At 33.4% G+C, this 21,831-nt stretch overlaps 1 protein-coding gene across 3 annotated transcripts; it reads right to left on the minus strand.

Annotated features, from left to right (window-relative positions):
* Window positions 1-3,078: 3,078 nt before the first annotated feature.
* Window positions 3,079-21,825, minus strand: LOC134246382 (cytosolic purine 5'-nucleotidase-like). Of its 3 annotated transcripts, none has more exons than XM_062728746.1 (18): window positions 21,758-21,825; window positions 16,581-16,726; window positions 15,251-15,324; window positions 14,527-14,644; window positions 14,042-14,137; window positions 12,591-12,679; window positions 12,021-12,078; window positions 10,438-10,531; window positions 10,183-10,262; window positions 8,312-8,372; window positions 8,011-8,043; window positions 7,458-7,559; window positions 7,162-7,228; window positions 6,472-6,694; window positions 5,932-5,992; window positions 5,725-5,782; window positions 5,307-5,425; window positions 3,079-4,903 (listed from the first exon to the last, which is right to left on the minus strand). In XM_062728746.1, exons 2-18 carry the CDS (start codon window positions 16,697-16,699, stop codon window positions 4,691-4,693), a joined length of 1,665 nt encoding a protein of 554 aa, XP_062584730.1. In that variant the 5' UTR covers window positions 16,700-16,726; window positions 21,758-21,825; the 3' UTR covers window positions 3,079-4,690. The 3 variants fall into 3 exon arrangements, with proteins under 3 accessions (XP_062584730.1, XP_062584732.1, XP_062584731.1); XM_062728748.1 differs by lacking the exon at window positions 21,758-21,825 and adding an exon at window positions 18,526-18,546; XM_062728747.1 differs by lacking the exon at window positions 21,758-21,825 and adding an exon at window positions 18,493-18,513.
* Between the last annotated feature and the right edge of the window lie 6 nt (window positions 21,826-21,831).

Genomic DNA, 21,831 nt, shown 5'->3' on the forward strand with positions numbered 1-21,831 from the left:
AGGGCGAGAGGGGCAAAAATTTCCCTGTATACAGTATTTTTTTTATATAGAGGGATTCACATCAATGAATATCAATATCCCATTCTATTGGTTTTTCGAACATTTCCACCATATGTGTTCAATAATGAGTTGAATTTGGTTGTCTCCTAATATTGATGAACAACAGGTCAACAATGTATATAAGCACAAAGTCAACATATCTCTTATGAACTGCTTTACATGAGTTTTCATTTTTGTTTTGAGTATCCTATGTCTTTAGTGACCAATAAGTTATATAACAGACCTGTAGTATCTTTTTGCTATGGCCATTAATATATACATGTATTGTACCAATTTATTAGCATTCAACAAGCATTTTAATATTTACATTTCCAATGTCTATGTTCGAGATAAAATTACAAATAGTTAATGTACTTTATTTCTCCATCAATGTACTGGTTCATCAATAGGCGCGGTTAAAAAATCACGTGCAGGGTGGGACGTATCAAAGCGATAGAGACAGAAGCAGGGCTTGTAGCACTTGGATTAGCATCCAATCAAGAGAATGTAAATATAAGGAATAACTGTCAGATTTTTTGATTTCATGACGATGATCAATCGATTGGCTTGCGTGATAATTTTATGCATAAATGCCGATCCTTCGGTGTTTATGCAAATTATCATGCAAGCCAATCGATTGACCACATCATGAAATCAAAAAATTAGACAGTTATTCCTTAATTACATCAAACAAAAAAAGGTTGATAATGTAAATTATACCCCCCCCCACCTTCCCATTATCCGAATTTTCTGTTCTACCAGGAATATGAGCAGGACATAGAGAATTTGTATTGTCCATCTTTCATCCTTCTTTCCAACACGCTTTGTGATTAGCTCATTGATCAATTTCAACAAAACTATTCAAGATACATCTGTTATTATTGTCAAACATCATATACTGATACATATTGAAGAGGTTAGCATTTTTAAACATTGACCTCTCCTTTGCATGACCTTGGCTTAACTTGTCCTAAAATTGTGTTTAGTATAATTTCAAAGTATCTATTCCAAATATTTTTATTTAATTTTATATTCTGGGGCATATTGATGAGAGCTATTCTGCATCAAAGACCCTCTCTATGACCTTGACCTTACTATTATTAAATTTATGTTAGCTTAATTTCTTAGAAACTATTCAAGACATTTTTATGCCCCGCCATGAATATGGCTGGGGCATATAGTGTTTGTCATGTCCTTCCGTCACACTTTGTGTTCAGCTCAGTTGAAAGCTTAGTTTCAAAGAAACTATCCCAGATATTTTCATCAAAATTCATATGCTGATAGATATTGATGAGAGCCATGCAACTGCATCAACATTTTTTGACCTTGACCTTTCCTTTGACCTTGACCTAACTTTTCTTAAATTAGTGTTTAGCTCAGTTTTAAACATACCATTAAAGACAGTGTTATCAAACTTCAAATGTTGATACATACTGATGAGAGCTATTCAACTGCATCAACATTTTTGACCTTGACATTTCCTTTGACCTTGACTTCACTTATCTTTAATTAGTGTTTCGCTTAGTTTTAAAGATACCATTCAAGATATTTTTTTTCAAACTTCATTGATGAGAGATATGCAACTACATAAACATTTTTGAGCTTGTCCTTTCCTTTGACCTTGACCTCACTTTCCTAAATCAGTGTCAAACTTCATATGCTGATACATACTGATGTAAGCAATTCAACTGCATCAACAATTTTGACCTTGACCTTTTATTTGACCTTCACTTTTATCAAATTGTGTTTAAGTCAGTTTTAATCAAAGACATCATTTCTAGATAATTTTATCAAACTTCATATAATGAGACATATTGATGAGAGATATGCAACTGCATCAATATTTTTGACTCACTTTTATCCATTTGTGTTTAAGTCAGTTTTAAAGAAACCATTTATAATATTTGTTCAACTTCAAATGCTGATACTTACTGATGAGAGCTTTTCAACTGAATCAAAGTTTTTGACCTTGGCATTTCCTTTGACCTTGACCTCACTTTAATGAAATTAGTGTCAGACTTCATATGCTGATACATACTAATGTAAACAATTCAACTGCAGAACTATTCAAAATATTCTGATCAAATTCTATACAGGTACAAATTTTAATGTTGCTTTACTAATATACCCTCGGCGGGGCATTCATGTCCTATGGACATATTTCTAGTTTTATCTAAACACTTATACATACATATGCCAATAGCTTATCAGCTGCGTCCAATTTCTTTTTTAACTTGACCTTCCCTATGACCTTTAATTTTACAACACAATTTTTGTTCAAGTTTTATATTCTGTTAATTTCAAAGAAACTATTAAATATATTTTCACCAAAATTCACACACTAATACTAATTGGTGAGAGTTGTTCAACTGCATCATAATTTTCTGACCTTAATTTCCCCATTTTCCTTGACCTCAATATTAATCATATATACCCTCATCTTAAACAAAGAAGCAAGGTACATTTCTTTAAACGGAGCATTACCAATGAACACTGGGCAGGGCATTCATCACTTCAAATCTCCTGACACTATACTGTACTACTTGTAATAACTTAGATTAAATTAAGTATCAAAACAAAGCACAGATCTAGTGAAGCTAGATCTACTGGGCAGGGCATTCATCACTTCAAATCTCCTGACACTATACTGTACTACTTGTAATAACTTAGATTAAATTAAGTATCAAAACAAAGCACAGATCTAGTGAAGCTAGATCTACTGGGCAGGGCATTCATCACTTCAAATCTCCTGACACTATACTGTACTACTTGTAATAACTTAGATTAAATTAAGTATCAAAACAAAGCACAGATCTAGTGAAGCTAGATCTACTGGGCAGGGCATTCATCACTTCAAATCTCCTGACACTATACTGTACTACTTGTAATAACTTAGATTAAATTAAGTATCAAAACAAAGCACAGATCTAGTGAAGCTAGATCTACTGGGCAGGGCATTCATCACTTCAAATCTCCTGACACTATACTGTAGTACTTGTAATAACTTAGATTAAATTAAGTCTCAAAACAAAGCACAGATCTAGTGAAGCACCTTTAATGCATACATGCTACTTTACTGACTCCTGAAAATGTGAATATAATATCATAATACCAGGTAAATACATGTACATGAATAAGTACCTAATATGCAATCATATTTCGATATTAAATAAAAACCTAAAATAACATAAATAACTAAAATTTTTATTCTTTAAATAATCATAACCCTCTCTGTCCATCTCAAATGTCACATCATTCTGATAAAAAATAAAATCTTGCAGAAATAAAAAAAAAAACACAACACTATCAGAAAATAGAATGTAAGATCTCGACACATGTAACAAAGACCACTGGTCCATAACTCACAGTGTTGTATTTTCAAGAAACCATTTCAATTTCTTTGTTACCATTAAATAAAGGCACCTGGTACCTATGAAAAACTTAACATTAACTTCTAATAAACACTGACAACATCACTATACTGCTACAAACAATCTGTACACACACATTAAACTTAACACTGCAATAGTCTGTCTGGTATATAGGTGCAGACAAGACTACCACTGAAGACGAAAAAAGTTCAAAACTTGTAATTGCACTTGTGATAATTATAAATTACACATACACATACATGTACAAGAAGATCAGTTTAAATACTGAAAATAACAGTCATGCAATATTTGATGGTTGGACGTAATCCCGAGGTCCACTGTGTGTGGAGATTACAGCAAAGTTATATAAATGATGGCTATTGGCTTGTTACAAGTTAACGGGAGGTCAGCAGAGGTCATTATTGCACAAGCAGCTTTGATTTCAATTAATGAAAATGACTCTAAACGTACTGAGATGCCATCCTAATAAATGACTTTTACCTTTATAATACCCTTTTCATTTTAACTGTTGACATGTTAAATGAAGATATGAATTTATAATCAGGTTTTCTAAGGTTATCATTTCAGTTCAGTTGTACATGAGTAGGATACGTTTATGTATATTTCTTCCATCTGAATTCAAATTCAACTTTTGATATTTAAAGTACTGAATTAGGGAATATAGGAGCAAAATTCATGTATAGTAAAAAAAAACTTTAGCATCAAATGGTCCCATATGTAAAGCTGATGGCACAGATTCAAAACTCCATTTTGTCTACAAAAATTTTTTTTTTTTCTATATCACATAGAATTCAATAAATCAGGTTAAAAATGTGAAATTCTAGAAAAATTGTGAAACATTTGACTAGACTTTACATATACATGTGTACTCAAAAATATGTAATTCAACAGTTGAAATATAAAGAAAGAAAAAGAAACTGCATGACATAAAAATAGAAAATATACACTGTATATCTCATATACAAAGAATAAATATATACACCAAGATCCGGTCAGCTTCAAAATACACAACATGTATATAAATTTTGTACTAAACTAAACATTATATCGAAATACAGCACTAATGGTTTTAGGCAAACATTAAATAAAACGTTTATTGGCAGTGCCTTTCAAGTTAGCTTACTTGAGAGGTACGAAATAAAAAAAAAAAAATCAGGGCAAATGGTATTTGACAACCAATGTGAACAAACAAGTTCCTGAACTGATTTTCATTGCACATTGAAACCCGAATTCACAGCCGTGTTAGAAACGTGAGATAATTACGATGATTTATCACTGCTGTTACTACTGGTCTCTTCAAAGTCGTCGTCGTCGTGGTGATGGGTGACCTTGGTGGGTGTGGACGGACGAGAGTGTGGTAGGTGGGAAACTTTAGCGTACTTGGACCCAGAATTTATAGATCGTTGTCTTGCAATGGTAAAGTCATCAGTTGGTGCTGTCGTCTCATGTGACACAGTCGATTCATGAGGTAACTACAAATATGCCACAATTATCAATGCAAAGAGACTATTGGTATTCAAATACCAAAAGACAATATAGAGCGAAAACAATTTGCAAGCTTGCTTTTTGAGAGTCAGGAATTCACAAAACCCAAAATAGTTATTTTTTTTCTTTCCCTGTAACATTCTGTAATTACTGTAAATGTATTATATTTGGCGTGTACGATATTTGGCGGAAATTGACTTTTGAATAAGTTAGCATAGATTTGATTTAGCGCATTTCTTAATATTGTTATTTATGTGTTTATGTACAAGACATTTAGCTTTGTACTTGAATTAGCAGTTGCTGCATTCCGCCAAAGCTGCTAAAAAGAATACACAGCCAAATGTAATACGTTTACAGTACTACCCATCATAATATTATACACATGCTTACCAACATTGCGGGTGCTCTGAACATGTAAGTAAAGGGGTAATGTATAAGGTTGATGACAGAGGCCGCATAAATATCAGCGAACCGCTGGACCTGGGAGGAGAAAAAGGTCAACCGCGAACCTGAAACACCAAACACAGGGATTACAAAACATTCAATGGAATCACTGTGCTTTCTCTTACATGAAATAATATTTAATGAGATTTTTCTTAATCCATAGTATGAAACTGAACATTGCTTATTGGATCCATGAAATAATAATACAATTCACTTCTTAGTAAGCAATATTGGCATATAATTCAAGCTTTTACTGTAGACAGATAATCATGAAAATTGAGAGAACAGTTACAGAGCTACCAAATAAATTAAGCTTGAAGTTTAAAGCTTTCTATTGTTTAATAAGATAGGTAAACTTAATTACCACTTCGGAATAGACTTCCCAGCATTCCATATTTCAGGTCTATGTCATGCACTGTGTCCTAAAATCAGGAAAGTACTACTTATACTGATAACAAATTACAAATCATCAAAAATTGTAAAGCATTGTCAGATGAATAAACATATTGTTATTCAATAAAAAGAGCTGATAGTTTAACATTATAATGAATGATATCCAGTCAGAAATTACCATCATGGCTCTCTGGACATTTGTTATGTCTGGTTTTTCCAAATTACTACTGTCTAGGTTTCTGGAAAGAAATAAACCAAATTATATCTAAATGCAATGACTACTTGACTTTTCAACAAGAAAAATGATACATACATTACTACCGGTAATATTTTGTCAGTTTCAAAGTTCAAACTATTAATCATATCTTTTGGTTGATCATCCTACTTACCATTAATAAAGGCATTATCATGATTACAGCTAATTACAAACTCATACTCGGATCAATGCTTTTACACTAATCATAATTGAACATATCATGCAGTAAAATTTGTTTTGTACCAACATGACTACATGTATAGCTTTTGGGAGTACATTTATAACAATTCCTTGAAAATTTGATGGTTACAATGCATTCTGATATAGGAAATTTACAGAGCAGAAAGAGATAGAGAGAGAGGATTCAGTTTCCCACATGTTATAACTTTTGTTATTACTAAGTTCTCCTGCAACACAAAATTGAATATTTTCCTTTAATTACAAAGGATCTTTCAGACTTACTTGTAGATATAGCTTAAGGTTTGTTCCAGAGTTTTGATTTTGTTGAACAGTTCCGACTGATCAGTCCATACATGGAGTTCTGTGGAAAGCTCGGGAACCACCAGAAATGTCCTCCATCCTCTCTGCTTCTTTGACCGTAAAATATCCCCAAATATGTGGTCTCCCACGTACAACACGTCCTTACCCTGGGCTCCGATCATCTGAGATATAACCTCACAGGACCCTGACAGTGTAAAGGTTTGTAAATATCTGTGTTTTTATAGAAGGATTCAATTTTGGCATTTCTAAGAAGAGTTCAGTTCATTTAAATTGTAAGCAACATTCCAATGCTAATAATTCATTCAGCATTAAAAGTTAAAGTTATCTTTCTTAACCTTATCAAATTGCTAAATTTGAATCTCACTAAAAATTGCACTATCAAAAATCCTGACTTTTAGACCTTATATTTAATTGAATGCCTACAAAATCACATCCTTTTAAATACTTTATAATTCATTCATATTTTAGTCTTCTAATTTCGCAAATCTAGGGAACTGCATTACATCCGAGACATAATCCTTCACATAATTTTACATCAAACAATCACATTAAAATAGATGTACTAAATAAATATTCTTGTGAATTTATTTGAAAGGAACAGTTCTGATACAAGAACCTAATTTTATTTCTTGCTAAAATCATATGATTTACCTCCAGAATAAGCACAGTGTTGTTCAAGTTTCCCCATATGGTGCCCAATACTTAGTTTACAGGAAGTCTGAAAGAAAATAGACATGTCAAACTTGTACATACAAAACAGCACATTAGGTGTCTTTCTCTAACATTTTTAAGTATGTAGAGATAAAAACGTTATAATTTATAAAAGTGGTTTGCTAACATCGCCACACACAAACTGGGTTTTTACAATCAGACACTCGTATGCGATAACTGTCTAGATATTTAAACTACTAGTAATTATTAATAACATGGCTGCCTGCCTAACTTACTGTGTCTACTTTTCTAAGGATGGTCCCTTCTTCAAAGAATATAGGTTTCTTAGCATCCACAACAACGTAGTCAAAGTAAGATGTCCATTTCCTCCCTTGTGTCTTAAAAAAAGTTAAGCCACGATAAGTACATGGATTTACAGATCCTAAAATAATCTAAATATTGAATAATTTAATTAACATTTCTTTTGAAAAATATGTATTAAAGGACAAAATAATTGACCAAACTTGTTTAATTTATATTTTAAATATGCATCCAGGCTTACATGTACTTTGTCTCTAATTGTTAAAAAAAAGTCTGAATTTGTGCCATCACATACTATATACTGAGGTGAATATAAAATTTTACTTATATATCTACTCCTAGTAAATTCTTATTATCATTGAAACCATGCAAGTGTCTTTGAATTCTGTGAATAATTCAGGATACAATGTATTGTCAAATACAGGTGTCTTAAGATTTTTGATGTAGATTTTTAATATCTGTTCAGAAGGAATTTTCAAAGTTACTCCCCCCTTTTTTTTCCACAGCCCCAGTAATTTTGATTCTTACCTCTGGAAAGTCTGTCAGATATTCCATAATTTTCTAAATAAAGAGAAAAACTTTTATTTCACACTAAGTAAACAAATCATATCTCAAACTTAAAAAGTCAGTTATAAAATTAAAATGTGTCTGTTTATTTCAGATAAAATTTCATACAGTATCAAAATGCTATGAAAAATATACAATTGGAATTGTCAAAGATCATCTGATTGAATACTCATATAAGAATACTCTCAATTAAAGAATTTGATTGAATACTCAAATTATAATAAAATACTCTTAATCAAAGATCATCTATTTGAATACTTACATTAGAATACTCGTAATCACTGTTTGTGATAATCATGGTCTTCTTTCCACTTTCACGAATTCTATAAATAAAAAAAAAATTTGCACATTCTGTGGCATTCTTATTTAGAAATTCTATAAATAAAAAAAAATTTGCACATTCTGTGGCAGAACTGTTGAAGTTACAATTAAAGACAAGAGGCCCATGGGTCACATCGCTCACCTGAAAAGCTTTGGCCATTCTGTTTATTACCAGATTTCCCCCTTGTAATACAAATTGTGACCCCGCCCTACCCCCGGGGGTCATGATTTGTTCAATTTACAATCTACACTACCACAAGATGCTTCCACATAAGTTTCAGCTATTCTGGCCCAGTGGTTCTTGAGAAGAAGATTTTCAAAGATTTTTTCTATATATTTCTATGTAAAACTTTGATTCCCCATTGTGGCCCCACCCAACCCGGGGGGTCATGATTTGAACAATTTAGAATCTACACTACCCCAGGATGCTTCCACATAAGTTTCAGCTTTTCACGCCCAATGGTTCTCGAGAAGAAGATTTTTAAAGATTTTTCCTATATATTTCTATGTAAATCTTTGATTCCCCATTGTGGCCCCACCCAACCCCGGGGGTCATGATTTGAACAATTTACAATCTACACTACCCCAGGATGCTTCCACATAAGTTTCAGCTTTTCTGGCCCAGTGGTTCTTGAGAAGAAGATTTTCAAAGATTTTTCCTATGTATTTCTATGTAAAACATTTCCCCATTGTGGCCCCAGCCTAGCCCCGGGGGTCATGATTTGTTACACTACCCCAAGATGCTTCCACATAAGTTTCAGCTATTCTGGCCCAGTGGTTCTTAAGAAGAAGATTTTCAAAGATTTTTCCTATATATTTCTATGTAAATCTTTGATTCCCCATTGTGGCCCCACCCAACCCCCGGGGGTCATGATTTGAACAATTTACAATCTACACTACCCCAGGATGCTACCACATAAGTTTCAGCTTTTCTGGCCCAGTGGTTCTTGAGAAGAAGATTTTCAAAGATTTTTCCCAAATATTTCTATGTAAAACATTTCCCCATTGTGGCCCCAGCCTAGCCCCGGGGGTCATGATTTGAACAATTTACAATCTACACTACCCCAAGATGCTTCCACATAAGTTTCAGCTATTCTGGCCCAGTGGTTCTTGAGAAGAAGATTTTCAAAGATTTTTCCTATATATTTCTATGTAAATCTTTGATTCCCCATTGTGGCCCCACCCAACCCCCGGGGGTCATGATTTACAATCTACACTACCCCAGGATGCTTCCACATAAGTTTCAGCTTTTCATGCCCAATGGTTCTTGAGAAGAAGATTTTTAAAGATTTTTCCTATATATTTCTATGTAAATCTTTGATTCCCCATTGTGGCCCCACCCAACCCCCGGGGGTCATGATTTGAACAATTTACAATCTACACTATCCCAGGATGCTTCCACATAAGTTTCAGCTTTTCTGGCTCAGTGGTTCTTGAGAAGATTTTTTAATGACCCCACCCTATTTTTGTCTTTTCTTGATTATCTCCCCTTGTGAAGGGACTTGGCCCTTCATTTTAACAATTTAAATTCCCCTTCACCCTAGGATGCTTTGTACCAAGTTTGGTCAAAATTGGCCCAGTGGTTCTTGAGAAGAAGTCGAAAATGTGAAAAGTTAACAGACAGACGGACGGACAGCTAGACGGACGGACGACGAACAAAATGTGATCAGGAAAGCTCACTTGAGCCTTCTGCTCAGGTGAGCAAAAAAAACATAGTGCCCATAACAGAATATGACAGCAGAGCAATTGCTATCCATAACACCATGTTCGCTGAATAGCATTGCTTGTTTCTTAATTAGAAGTTGAACTGACCTGTCCAGTAGTATAGGCAGTCTTGGGTCTTTGTGGACATACTCCTCCAAATTGGCAACTGTGTCCTTTTTAAGACTTCCCTTTGATCAGAAAGCAAGACATAAGGATAATAAATTAAATAGGGTATAATTCATCTGATTTTATAAGGTGAATACCCGGTAATAATGAAAAGTATAATAATGAATACTGATACACAGAAATAACTTATATTGACTTCATGCATTGTATAATAATAAATAGACAGAAATAACTTACATAGTAATGGACCCAGTCTACAGCAGCCCTGACATCTTGGAAAATGGACTTGAAGGACATATATAGTTCTCCACACCTCACCCCTTCTGTTGTCCTGTAATACAGATTAACAAAGCCTTTATTACCCGGTACTGTCCATGTACAGAAGAATCTATTCTCAGTCATTATAAGTGTGTGCACATGAAGATAAAAAGCAAAGGAGACAATATTTGACTAGAGTACAGCTAAGCCATCAACTGTCTTTTGCTTTCAATTTTGGAGTAATTCTGATGTGTTATTTCATAAGATTTAAATTTAAAAAAAGATTTTACATGACATTGTAGATATTGTCAGCAATAAGCTTATTTTTGGGCAATTTTGAATTACATGTATATGCATCTAGTAGTTGATCCAAATAACAAATTCATGTTAAAATGATCATATAAATTTACATGTAAATTGATTCCAGAAGATTGAGATGAAAAGCATTAAATTGAGAGTTGCCAACAATGCTGAATAAAGAATACCTTCACCTTAATCTAAAGCTTACATTAAAAAAATTAGTAGTAATCCACATTTTATGTGATTTCATCAATTTTGAACATTTCTTATTGACAAACAGAAGAATGCAGGATCTATAGACATCAGTTCATGCAGTGTTCTTAAGAGCATGCATACCTGAACCTATTAATAATCAGTTAAAGTGAGATGCACTTTCTCATGGATTGTGTCACACTTTATCATGGGTTTACAAATCTCATCAAAATTCATCTCAATCATAAAAACATTTACTGCCTACATGGTACTACATGTAAAAATTGAGGTGGAATGGCATAGTTTCTTTAAAATAATTTTTACTGAAATTAAATGATGCTTTCATGCTTTAGGAAGAAGAGAATTTTTTCTTGTACACATGCAAGCAGCAAATGTTTGAAGTAACAACTTTTTATTTAGTCAGAAGTGATGTACTGTAAACTTTTTGGGGGTGGTTTAAACATTTCCAAAGACATGTTATAAAAGAAATCTTTTAACATGTTGTTCTCTAGATCTCATGTCTTACCTAGACATACTTAACTGCCCTTACTTGAGGGACACGTTTGGCAGCCGTGAGGCACCCAGGGGGTGTCTGCTCCGTCTACCTGTCAAATAGGGGAAAAAAATCGTCCCAGCTGTCCAAAGGTGAGCAATACTAATGAACAGTACAACAGCACTGCAGAGTCTTTAAGAATACTTTGACATTTTCCCTTGAGCTAGATCAATGCACCAAGTTTTCACATAAATATTTATGCTACCGGGTAGTTAAATCAATTGCTTGTATTAAAATGTTTTTCAAAAGACAGATTCAAAAATTTACAGTAATTAAATACCTGTTGTTTCCTGAGTTAAGGTATTTATATTGCCACCCTGCCAGTTGAAATTGATGAGAATGGAAAATTTGGAGAATTTAGAAAATACATTATGCACTAAGAAAGATTACATTATGACTTGGTAGGTCTCGATCTAGCTCTGAAATCAGGAAAAGTAACTCTGCAGTGCTAACTACCTTGCATCCCTTGATTCATGTGATGTATGCAATAATAGATAAAATAGTCCGGAAAACCTACCTCTCAAATTCTTCACTGGTTGTGAAGTAATCAATCAGGCAGGCAAGCATGTAGGTTTCTGTAAACAGAACAGTCATGATGAATCAGCTAAATCTTATTGGTATATATGATTATTATTTTCTTTAAAATTGTAGGCAATTTCAGTTAAATATTGCATCCGAGATTATGCAAATATTGTATTTTGACAATTATTACAACTTAGAATCATTTATAATCATGTTAACATCTCAGACCTGGATGCTTAGGAGTACATTGTACAAAGACAAAATACTGCATGACTCAAGATGTGGGGAAAAAAAATATCCTGATTCACCTTTCCAGATACATCCCTGATTCTATAAATTTTTGCAGGTTCAATTTTGGCAGCTTTTCTCATGATTAATGACTGTTAATTTTTCAGTATTAAAAATATATTTTATTCTGAACACATATTTTACCAGTAAACATCTTCACTAGCCAAGGGTTCCTAATCTGCTCCCCTTGCCCTCTTAGGAGCAGATAGGAGTGGATCCAAAAACCTTTGGCTAGTGAAGATGGGATTTCTTTTGAATGATGTCGACTGTCTAGTACCTGGGAGGTGAAATAGTGTGTTGAGAACATAGACTCTCTTCTCATCCAGGTTGATATACTTGTTGGGGTATAATTCTCCTATTTCTGACCTGAAAACAGAGTGGAAAAACAACATCACAACAAATTTAACTACAAACTACTCCTCTGATGACAATACATTATGATCAGTAATAGATAAGTAAAATTCACATGAGGTTTTTACGAGTTTGTGTAACTTTTATTTCCTTTATGAATGAAATACATGCTTGAATAAATAAAATTCAATTTCTAATGATTAATGATGAGTTTATTCCTATATAAGAATGAATCTAAGAACAATATGTGTAAACAAGTATTTCATTCATAAGTGAAATAAATATACATTGGTTACAACATAAAATATTGTTATAAGACTGTCCTGAATAAATCCCATGTTCTACATCATCTGCATGCATATAATTATACATATAGACTTTAGATAGATTACATTTTGATTACAGTTTACATTCTAAAAATGCTGTATTTTTTCCTCCTCAAAAATTTTTGAACATGACTCTGATGTGAAAAGTAGAATTTATTTAAGACAGCCTCCATTAATCAGTAAATAAGATAATGATATTTGCTACATCTCCTATATAAATCTTAACTTATTTTGTCAAACAGAAATAAAATGTTCAAGAATAAATAAAACTCAAAGTAGCTAATTAAAACATGTCTTTGAATGATATTTTATGATTTAGACTTGAATAATCAGTGAAGAAATAAAATCATACTCACTAGAAAGGAAAGAGACAATAAATAGTCTGGTGTGTTTCACCATGCATCCTGTCATAGGCATTTAACTAACAAGTCAAACATCAACAAACTGAACTAATACCCTTAAATACCCTTATTGTAGGGGGATGGGAGGAGTGTCTTAAAAAAGGTCAGTTCAGAGATTGATTAACTGCATTTTACTCCTGACATTTTTGAATATAGTGATTCCTATTATACCCCCTGCTTGTTTATATAATTATAAATAATACATGTAATCATACATAACTTTAGCATTTCTAATAAAAGATATGGCCTACTGCTAAGCAACCATCAATGTAAATCCCTGTGACCTGACATAATTTCTTCAAATAATCATTCAATATTATTTATCTTTCATGCAAGTTACCTTTGTTTTAAAAATTAAATTCTACAGTTCTACCATTATTATTACTTGCCTGCTCAAAATATGTACAGGTCAGTTTCTTTGACTTGATCTTGCCCTGACTTGACAAAATGCCTCTTAATTCAGAATTTTAATTATGACCTTAGAATCCTTAGCAAATCTTTTGTTAAGATCTTCTATATAATACTTTATGTCCAAAACAAAAGGAGGGACAGGTAAAATGCTAGGTGATTCTAAATCTTGCTTTATGTGGGTAAAAGTTTACCATTTTAAAATTCACAGAAGTTCAAAAATTATGAGTGGTTTAACATACCCTTTCAGAAATTTGAAGCCATGTACACACACCAGTATGTTTCCATAGGCATCTACCTTCAACAGGTTTCCATATTGTTTTTCAAACCAAAGTCCTCTGGAAAAACATTCACAAAAGAATTATTTGCTGTCTTTTAATTGATGTTTTAACAATTAATGTTTAACTTTTATCAGTACAAGATTTAAGGTAATGTATTGCACGTAAGTTAGCGTGTTCAAAATTTAACGCAATCACTGAGTATGGAATTGTTGGTGTAATCATGAATTAGCACTACAAAGGATCAGGCAGTGTATTGTATTATTTGTTAGTGATATTCATGAATAAGCCCACTGTTGTTGGTGCTAAAACTGCTAAGATATGAAGCCAGCTTTTAAAAGTACCCATACAGAATGTCATCCACAAACAAGGATGATTCCACAGCATATAAATTTAGTGGCTATGAGGTAGATTTTAATTTGCTGATAAGACTAATGAAGACTATTTACCTGCAAGGAAATGTGGGGTCGTATTCAAATTCTTTGATGTCTGCTGGATAACCAATCGTGATCAAACGTTCTTTCAACATGTTGAACCCCATGGTCTCGTACTGGGGGGATTTATACACTATTGTAAGAGAGAGAGAGCAGTCTTATCACCAATTACTTTACTCTTTTTTCTTTTTCTCCTAAACTTACTAACTTTCATCTTGTATAATATTAGATGGTATTTGGGTCAAGGTCATGAAAGTATGCTGCCATTGAACATGAACTTGACCAAGGCTTTATATCAAGATCAAGTTTTTTAATCACACTTCTCAAGTTATGTGTCGATCATTCAAATAATTTGCCCCAAAGATCTTGCATGAAGGTAGTAATGTAAGTTCATATTAAAGAGATCTCTAGATCTGTGTTAAAAATGAGCTTCCAAAGTCTCAAGTTACAAAGTAATGGCAGAATGCATGGAAATGCAGACTTATAGATGGAAATTAAAGGTCATTCCTACCCTACTCATTACCTAAAAACCCCACCCCCTTAACCTACACACACACTTTCCCAAATAATGTAAATACAATCCTTATTTCATCACAAATTAAAATAGATTCAGTTATTCAGTTAACCTGTATCATTTCAATATATAATGTTCTACATGTATATAGTATTAAGTACAGTGTAATTTGATGCATATATTCAAGAAATGTCGAAGTAAAAGCTCATTTTCTGTGATTCAAACCTGCAAGTGTGTAATCCATATCAAAGCCAAAGAATTTGATCTTGTCCAAATTCAAACTTCTGTTTACAAACACTCTGAAAACAAAAACAAAGGGAAAAAAGGTTAATATCCTTTCTGCATCCTTGAATAAATCTGTAAAATTAAATTATATACAGATAAGTTTTGGTGTAAATATCTTTAAATTAGACTTGATATTTTTAAAAATTCATTAATTACAGGTGTAATTTGGGGGTTATTAAATATTGATTACAAAACAACAGAATTTTAATAGCCTTCACCCTAAAAAACTGATTTATTAACATTTATTATTTATTGACATTATATAATCACCTTTTGTGGTCTATCATCTTTAAGGATCAAGGTAATATTACGCAGAGTGAGAGGTTCCTTTTATATATTTAACCCCATGTTCTGATGACATTGTTATGTTCTGACTATTAACAGGAGTGGTTTAAACTCTCCGTGTATCAACATTTAACAGATTATTTAACACAGGTTTACTACAAAGGTGGAACATAAAACATTCCAGGCAGTGATCATGTTGATAAATTACAAATACCGGAGAAAGTTGACTTCCACTTTAATTGTAATGCAAAAAATTTGCACTCATGAACTCCATATTTATCAAATTAGTGAAATATAATTTTACATAAAACATGTTAATATGTCTAAACTAATATATTCAAAATACACTGGAGCAAACTTGTCTTCTGATTTTTCCTTCTAACCACTTCTCTAAGCAAGGTATGGCCATACCCTCATCACAAAACACCTGTATACTGCTCAACTTAATATCACAGCTATGCTCAAGCAAGACCCATGGGCCACAATGATCACCTGAGTTACTTATACCCTATTGTTCCCCAACATACGTTTTCCTCTACATTTTTATCACCTTTTGTGGTCCCGATCCTACACACAGGGCCATAATTTGAACAGAGATGGATCTACACTACCAGAACATGCTTCCACATTAGTTTGATCAGGGATTTGCTCTAGACTTGAGGAGTATCAAAGTATTTTTTCCCTATGTAATTCCTATTATGGATCCACCCCAATCCATTGGGGACATGATTTAAACAATTCTGAGTTTATACTTCCACATAAATTTCAGCTATTATGATATGATGGTTCTTGAAAAGAAGATTTTTTAAAGATTTTTCTATTTCAAATGAATGGAAAACTTCCTATTTTGGGCCGACAATTACCCAATATTTATTACATACTCTTCAAGTGACGTAGTGTAGCTATACAGGCAGATATGTTCCCTGCCGTATCCTAAGATAGTTTAACACGTCAGTTCATTTAAAGCTGTATCTCCCTTAATTACCTGTGACTGGGTTCTCGTTTCCAGACCTCATTATCAGACACCCCATTAGTAAAGCTATCCTCCAGGGGCCTCTTTTCCTGGGGGGTGCCCGGACTGGACGCGGGGAGATGAGTTGCCATGGTTACAATCAATAGTCACTGGAAGGTCTGCCAAAGAGAAATGCATACAGATATATACCAAATACCAAAATATAGGCTTCATGTGGGAAGAAATTTTTGTTGTCTATTTTTGGCATAATTATTCAAGAATGCCTCCCATACATAACATGTAATTCAGGTAAAACTCAGGTGATTACTTCATAAGTCTGTCAGCTTCCTGACTTTTCAAATTTAATTGGAGCTACCATGGACTAAATTAACATCTCATTAACATGTCTCTAATCACGTCCCACACTGCTATCTTATTCTGAGTCCTTCCTAAAATAAATTTTATGACATTACATGAAAAGGATATGTTGTCTTTTTTATATGTGCTCCAATATATACTTATGTATAAGCATAAATTTTTACATTAGCACATGTATACATAAACATACCATTTTATTTATCACAAACCATACTTGAATCCATAGGCCTGCACTGGAAGTTTACATAATTATAGTATATGCAAAGGAATGTTGTTTTATACAAGCACATACCATATATTTACATTATGATTATCAAATTTGCAATGCCCGTACTTGAATAAACTCATTAATTAATTCATATTATGATATATAACTTCCTTCTATATAGTAGCCCTATTTTCCAGAATAATTAACTTATTACTTACTAGCTAGGGATTCAGTTACCAAATCAGAACAAAAATATGCATGTAACAGTTAATTCTCTTCACTTCACAGCCTCAAAAATAATCAAAGTACTCAGAAGTACTGAAAGCCGGGCTCATTTACAGGGTAATGAACAAAGACCGTGTTGACAGTTTAAAATCAAGTTCAGACGTTTAGAAGATATGTTACACACAAAAATATCTCAATGGCATGTTAAGTATCAAAGAGTTTTAAAAATTAAATAGAATATGGCTAGAAATTAATTGTGTAAAATATTTATCACATGTATCGTTTCGGGTTTTATATACAAACAGAAGTAAATAAACACCGATGCAGCAAGATAAATAAAGGTCAAACGACTATTGACTGATGTGTCCTCAGCGGGGAGTTTTGCATCAAGTCATTAATGATGTTCCCTGCATTTGTGTTAGCCAGATAGTACAACCTTTATTTATAGAATACTAGTATGACGCAGACAGGGATACCTGGTGAAAACCTTTCACACCTTTTGAATGGCTTTGTAAAATATTAGTCAAAGGAGCCAGGAAAATATTAAACAATTCAATATTTTGATAAAAATATTCGATTTACTATTTCTTAGGGTGTTTGAATGGATTTTGTTTTCTCAACAGCGGCTGGGCGTACGTACTATATTTTTACTCGTAAACTCAATTTGGCAGTGAAGAAGCAGCATTTTTGTTGCTCACCGTCGCAATAGCCGGGCATTGCTCTACGAGCAATGAGCCCGGCTAAAAACATATAAGATGTAAAAGAAGCCTCTAAATAATCTCCATCAAAGAACAATCATTATAATGAACCATTTCTAATACAGTATTACTATAAATAATATTAAAAAATACATGTGATCAATTCATCCTAACCATTGAAAATTCAAATTATGTTCACAGTGGCTGTAGAAAAATCAATATTAATACAAGTATGCCTTGCAATACAGCAGGTCATTTTTATCTAAGATATGTTTGAATCATGGTATCATAAATCATTTACTGTTGTACACATTTCAACAGGTCTTAGACTTCAAAAGGTAAAATGGTAAAAATGTTCTCCCATTTCAAAGCAGTTCTAACAGTCTAAATATCATGGAATCTATCAAAATCATATAAGAACACCATGTATACTCACAATATTATGATAATCACTAAAACTAATGCTTACTGAATCAATGTCTGATGTGTTCCACAAATGTGATATGAGGTCACTCACTGAATTAAATATGAGGTACCAGTTTAATATATATTCAAGATAACCAACGATCATGATAACACCCTCTGCATAGTATCAGAATGAATGTCACATATATAGGTAAAGTGGAATTTAGAATAGACCGTGTTTAAATAGACCAAGGTAAAAGTCTAAAACACATCACTGAAAAGAAGCATGACTGATAAACTGTACATCCACTGATCCACAGAGTTAGCACAGGGTACCGGTACATAGCTCATTTTCTGAATTATCTACCTTTACTACTGTGGAATCATTTTAATTTGTGGGGGATCAATATTTGTTGGCAAGCAAAATCTGACCTGTTTGTTGGGACAAAATTTCGTGGGTTACTCGTAAAAGGATGGTTCAATATGTTAACAAAATAATAAACGTTCGTGGGGATGTAAATTTGTGGGTAAGGGTGACCCATGAAATCTACGAACATTGGTCCCCCAACAAACAATATTAGATAGAGTAAGGAAACATTATTTTTGCACACTTCAAAGCACATTTATGATAATGATACTTGCCCCCCCCCCCATCTCCATGTCAAATGGATGCCAATATTAAAAAAGGGAACAACTGTAAATTTAAAATGACTATAACTAATGTAAAACAAATAGTCATTTACTAGTCAGGGGCAAATGGGATAATTTCCCTTATACAGTGTTTTCCCTATATTTCAAAGTAAAGGGTTAGAGATCATTTGTAACAGGCTAGGGGCTGAGGATTATGAACAGAATCTCTGTTGACATTATAAAAATTATTTCAAAATGGCATTTTTGTCAAATGAAGCGGTCAATTTAGCTGGTAGCCAGTTCTTAGGGAAAACACTGCTCATAGTGTATACCAAATTTGACGTCTGTAAAACAAATCTTTCTCATGATACCAAGCAGATCTGAAATATCATCCTTTGTCTAGTGTCAATGTTATATGACCTTTGGCCTTGTGACCAAAAAATCAACAAGGCAGAAGTGTTAATGTTATGTGACCTCTGACCTTGACTATAACTTACATTTTTCAAATCTTAGAAAATCTGGGTCAGAGATTGTTCATTTATAGCTCACCTGAGCTGAAAGCTCAAGTGAGCTTTTCTGATTACCTATTGTTCCTCCTTCTGTCCATCTGAAAACTTTTCACACTGTCCATCTGCACGCCTGAAAACTTTTCAAATTTTCAACTTCTTCTCAAGAACTACTTGGCATATTTCAACCAAACTTGGTACAAAGCAACTTTGGGTAAAGGAGAGTTTCAATTGGTAACAGTCATTTTTCTACACTCAATTTAGGTCCGAATATCGGCCCTTTCCCCTCTCAAAAATTACCGATTTTTCCCCAATTTTCAACTGCTTTTTTCCCAAAATCAAAACGTATTGTTTTGGTTATATTGAATTTTTTATGTACGACTTATCTATAATGGAATGCTATTATTTTTGGTCATTCGGACGCTTGAAATAATGGCGAAAAACAGCAGTTTATTTGTGTGATTACAAGACTTGGAAATACACATCGATGTGGATGTCAAACTTGTGTGTCAATACATCGTAAGAAATTTAATATGCATGTGAATCGGTTAAACATAGCTTTATTTGTAAATTGCAAGTACTAGTAGTTCTACAAGCCTCCTTGATTTCACGAAAATTAAAATGTTTCTTCATCCTGCAGATACTAGCATTGCAGAGAAATACAGCATTGAATATATGCTTGTAAATTGTGTCAAGATTATTCCAGCTCCAATGCCAGCAATAAGGAAAAATCGGGAATTATTTTTTCTCAATTATGTCTACCATTATCATGATTATGGCAAAAAATGAAATATAGGACAATCAAAGAACAAAAATGAAAGAAAATTAAAAATGTAGAACTGTGTCCATTTTGTTGAAAAATTTTGTAGCAAATAAATTTAATAAATGATATTACATTTACTTATATATTTTATTTTACTTGTCAATATGAAGGTTAATTACAATCTTATTGTTTTTCCCAATTTGACACAAATGTCGACAATTTTTCCCAACTGAAAAGGCCCAGGCCCCTTTTAAAAACTGTAGAAAAATCACTGGGTAAAATGAAGGGCCAAGTCCCAAAAATGGGGGGGGGGGATAAACAAGAAAGATGAAAATAGGGTGGGGTCTGTCATTAAAAAGTCTTCTCAAAACCACTGGGTCAGAAAATCTGAAACTTATGTGGAAGCATCCTAGGGTAGGTAGCCTAAATTGTTAAAATAATGATCCCCGGGGGTTGGGCAGGGCCACAATATGAATATCCAAGTTTTACAATCTTTAAAAGTCTTCTCCTCAAAAAACCACTGAGCGGAAAGGCCGAGACTTATGTGGAAGCATTCTGGGGTATAGATTCTACAATCTCCATTTTATACCCCTGGGGGTTGGGCGGGGCCACAATAGGTATTACAAAGGGGAAGTCTGGTATATAAACAATAGCATGTCCAAAGCTACTCAGGTAACGATGTGGCCCATGGGCCTCTTGTTAAGATCAGGATCAAGTTTTACAAGATTCTCAATCAAGAATTCATAGCATTTGAAGACTGGGCATTCTCTAGATACGGATTTACGATTATTGCCAAAATTAAAAATATCATTTTTTGCACTGTGCATTTATATGGATCCCATTTGGGCTATTTATTATATCCTAAACGGGCTAATATGTTGACGGTGCGACCATTATGGCGAGCGCAGATGTTTATTTTGTTAGCCAACGTGACATTTGAAAATTGACGTCACATGACGTCCTATTTTTTGCTGAAAATAAATGAAGAACGTTTCGTTTGCTATTTATCTTCAATAAATCAGGGCATGTTTACTTTTAGTAGAACTTTTGCTACTATTCTCACGAGAACGTAGCTTTAACGTAGCTTAAACAAGTGATTATATCGAATGAATGTGCAGTAGTCCGAATTTTCTCTTCGCACAGGCGTTGCTTTAAGAGCTCGCAGTGACGAGCGTCGCTTCGCGACGCTCGCTGCGCTCGCTATTATATCCCATTTGGGCGAGTGGTCTCAAACTGTTAAATCTAGTTCACTTACAAAACCAAAATCTACGGGGTACATGTACATTTAATTAAGAATAAGACGATATAAATTTGCAACCCCCCAGTCTTTTTTATTTTTCTTTTCAGCTTTAAAACATTTTCGGTCTCTAAATATGATAGATAAAAAACAAACCTACCTGTATGTGATAAAAATTATGGTTTTTGCGTTGTACTTCGCTGGTGACTGTTGACGAAAATATTACTTCCGGTT

The sequence above is a fragment of the Saccostrea cucullata genome, unplaced genomic scaffold (genome assembly GCF_032062105.1).
Source record: "Saccostrea cucullata isolate Sc308-1 unplaced genomic scaffold, CSIRO_AGI_Scuc_v1 ctg22, whole genome shotgun sequence".
In the NCBI taxonomy this organism is placed as follows: domain Eukaryota; kingdom Metazoa; phylum Mollusca; class Bivalvia; order Ostreida; family Ostreidae; genus Saccostrea; species Saccostrea cuccullata.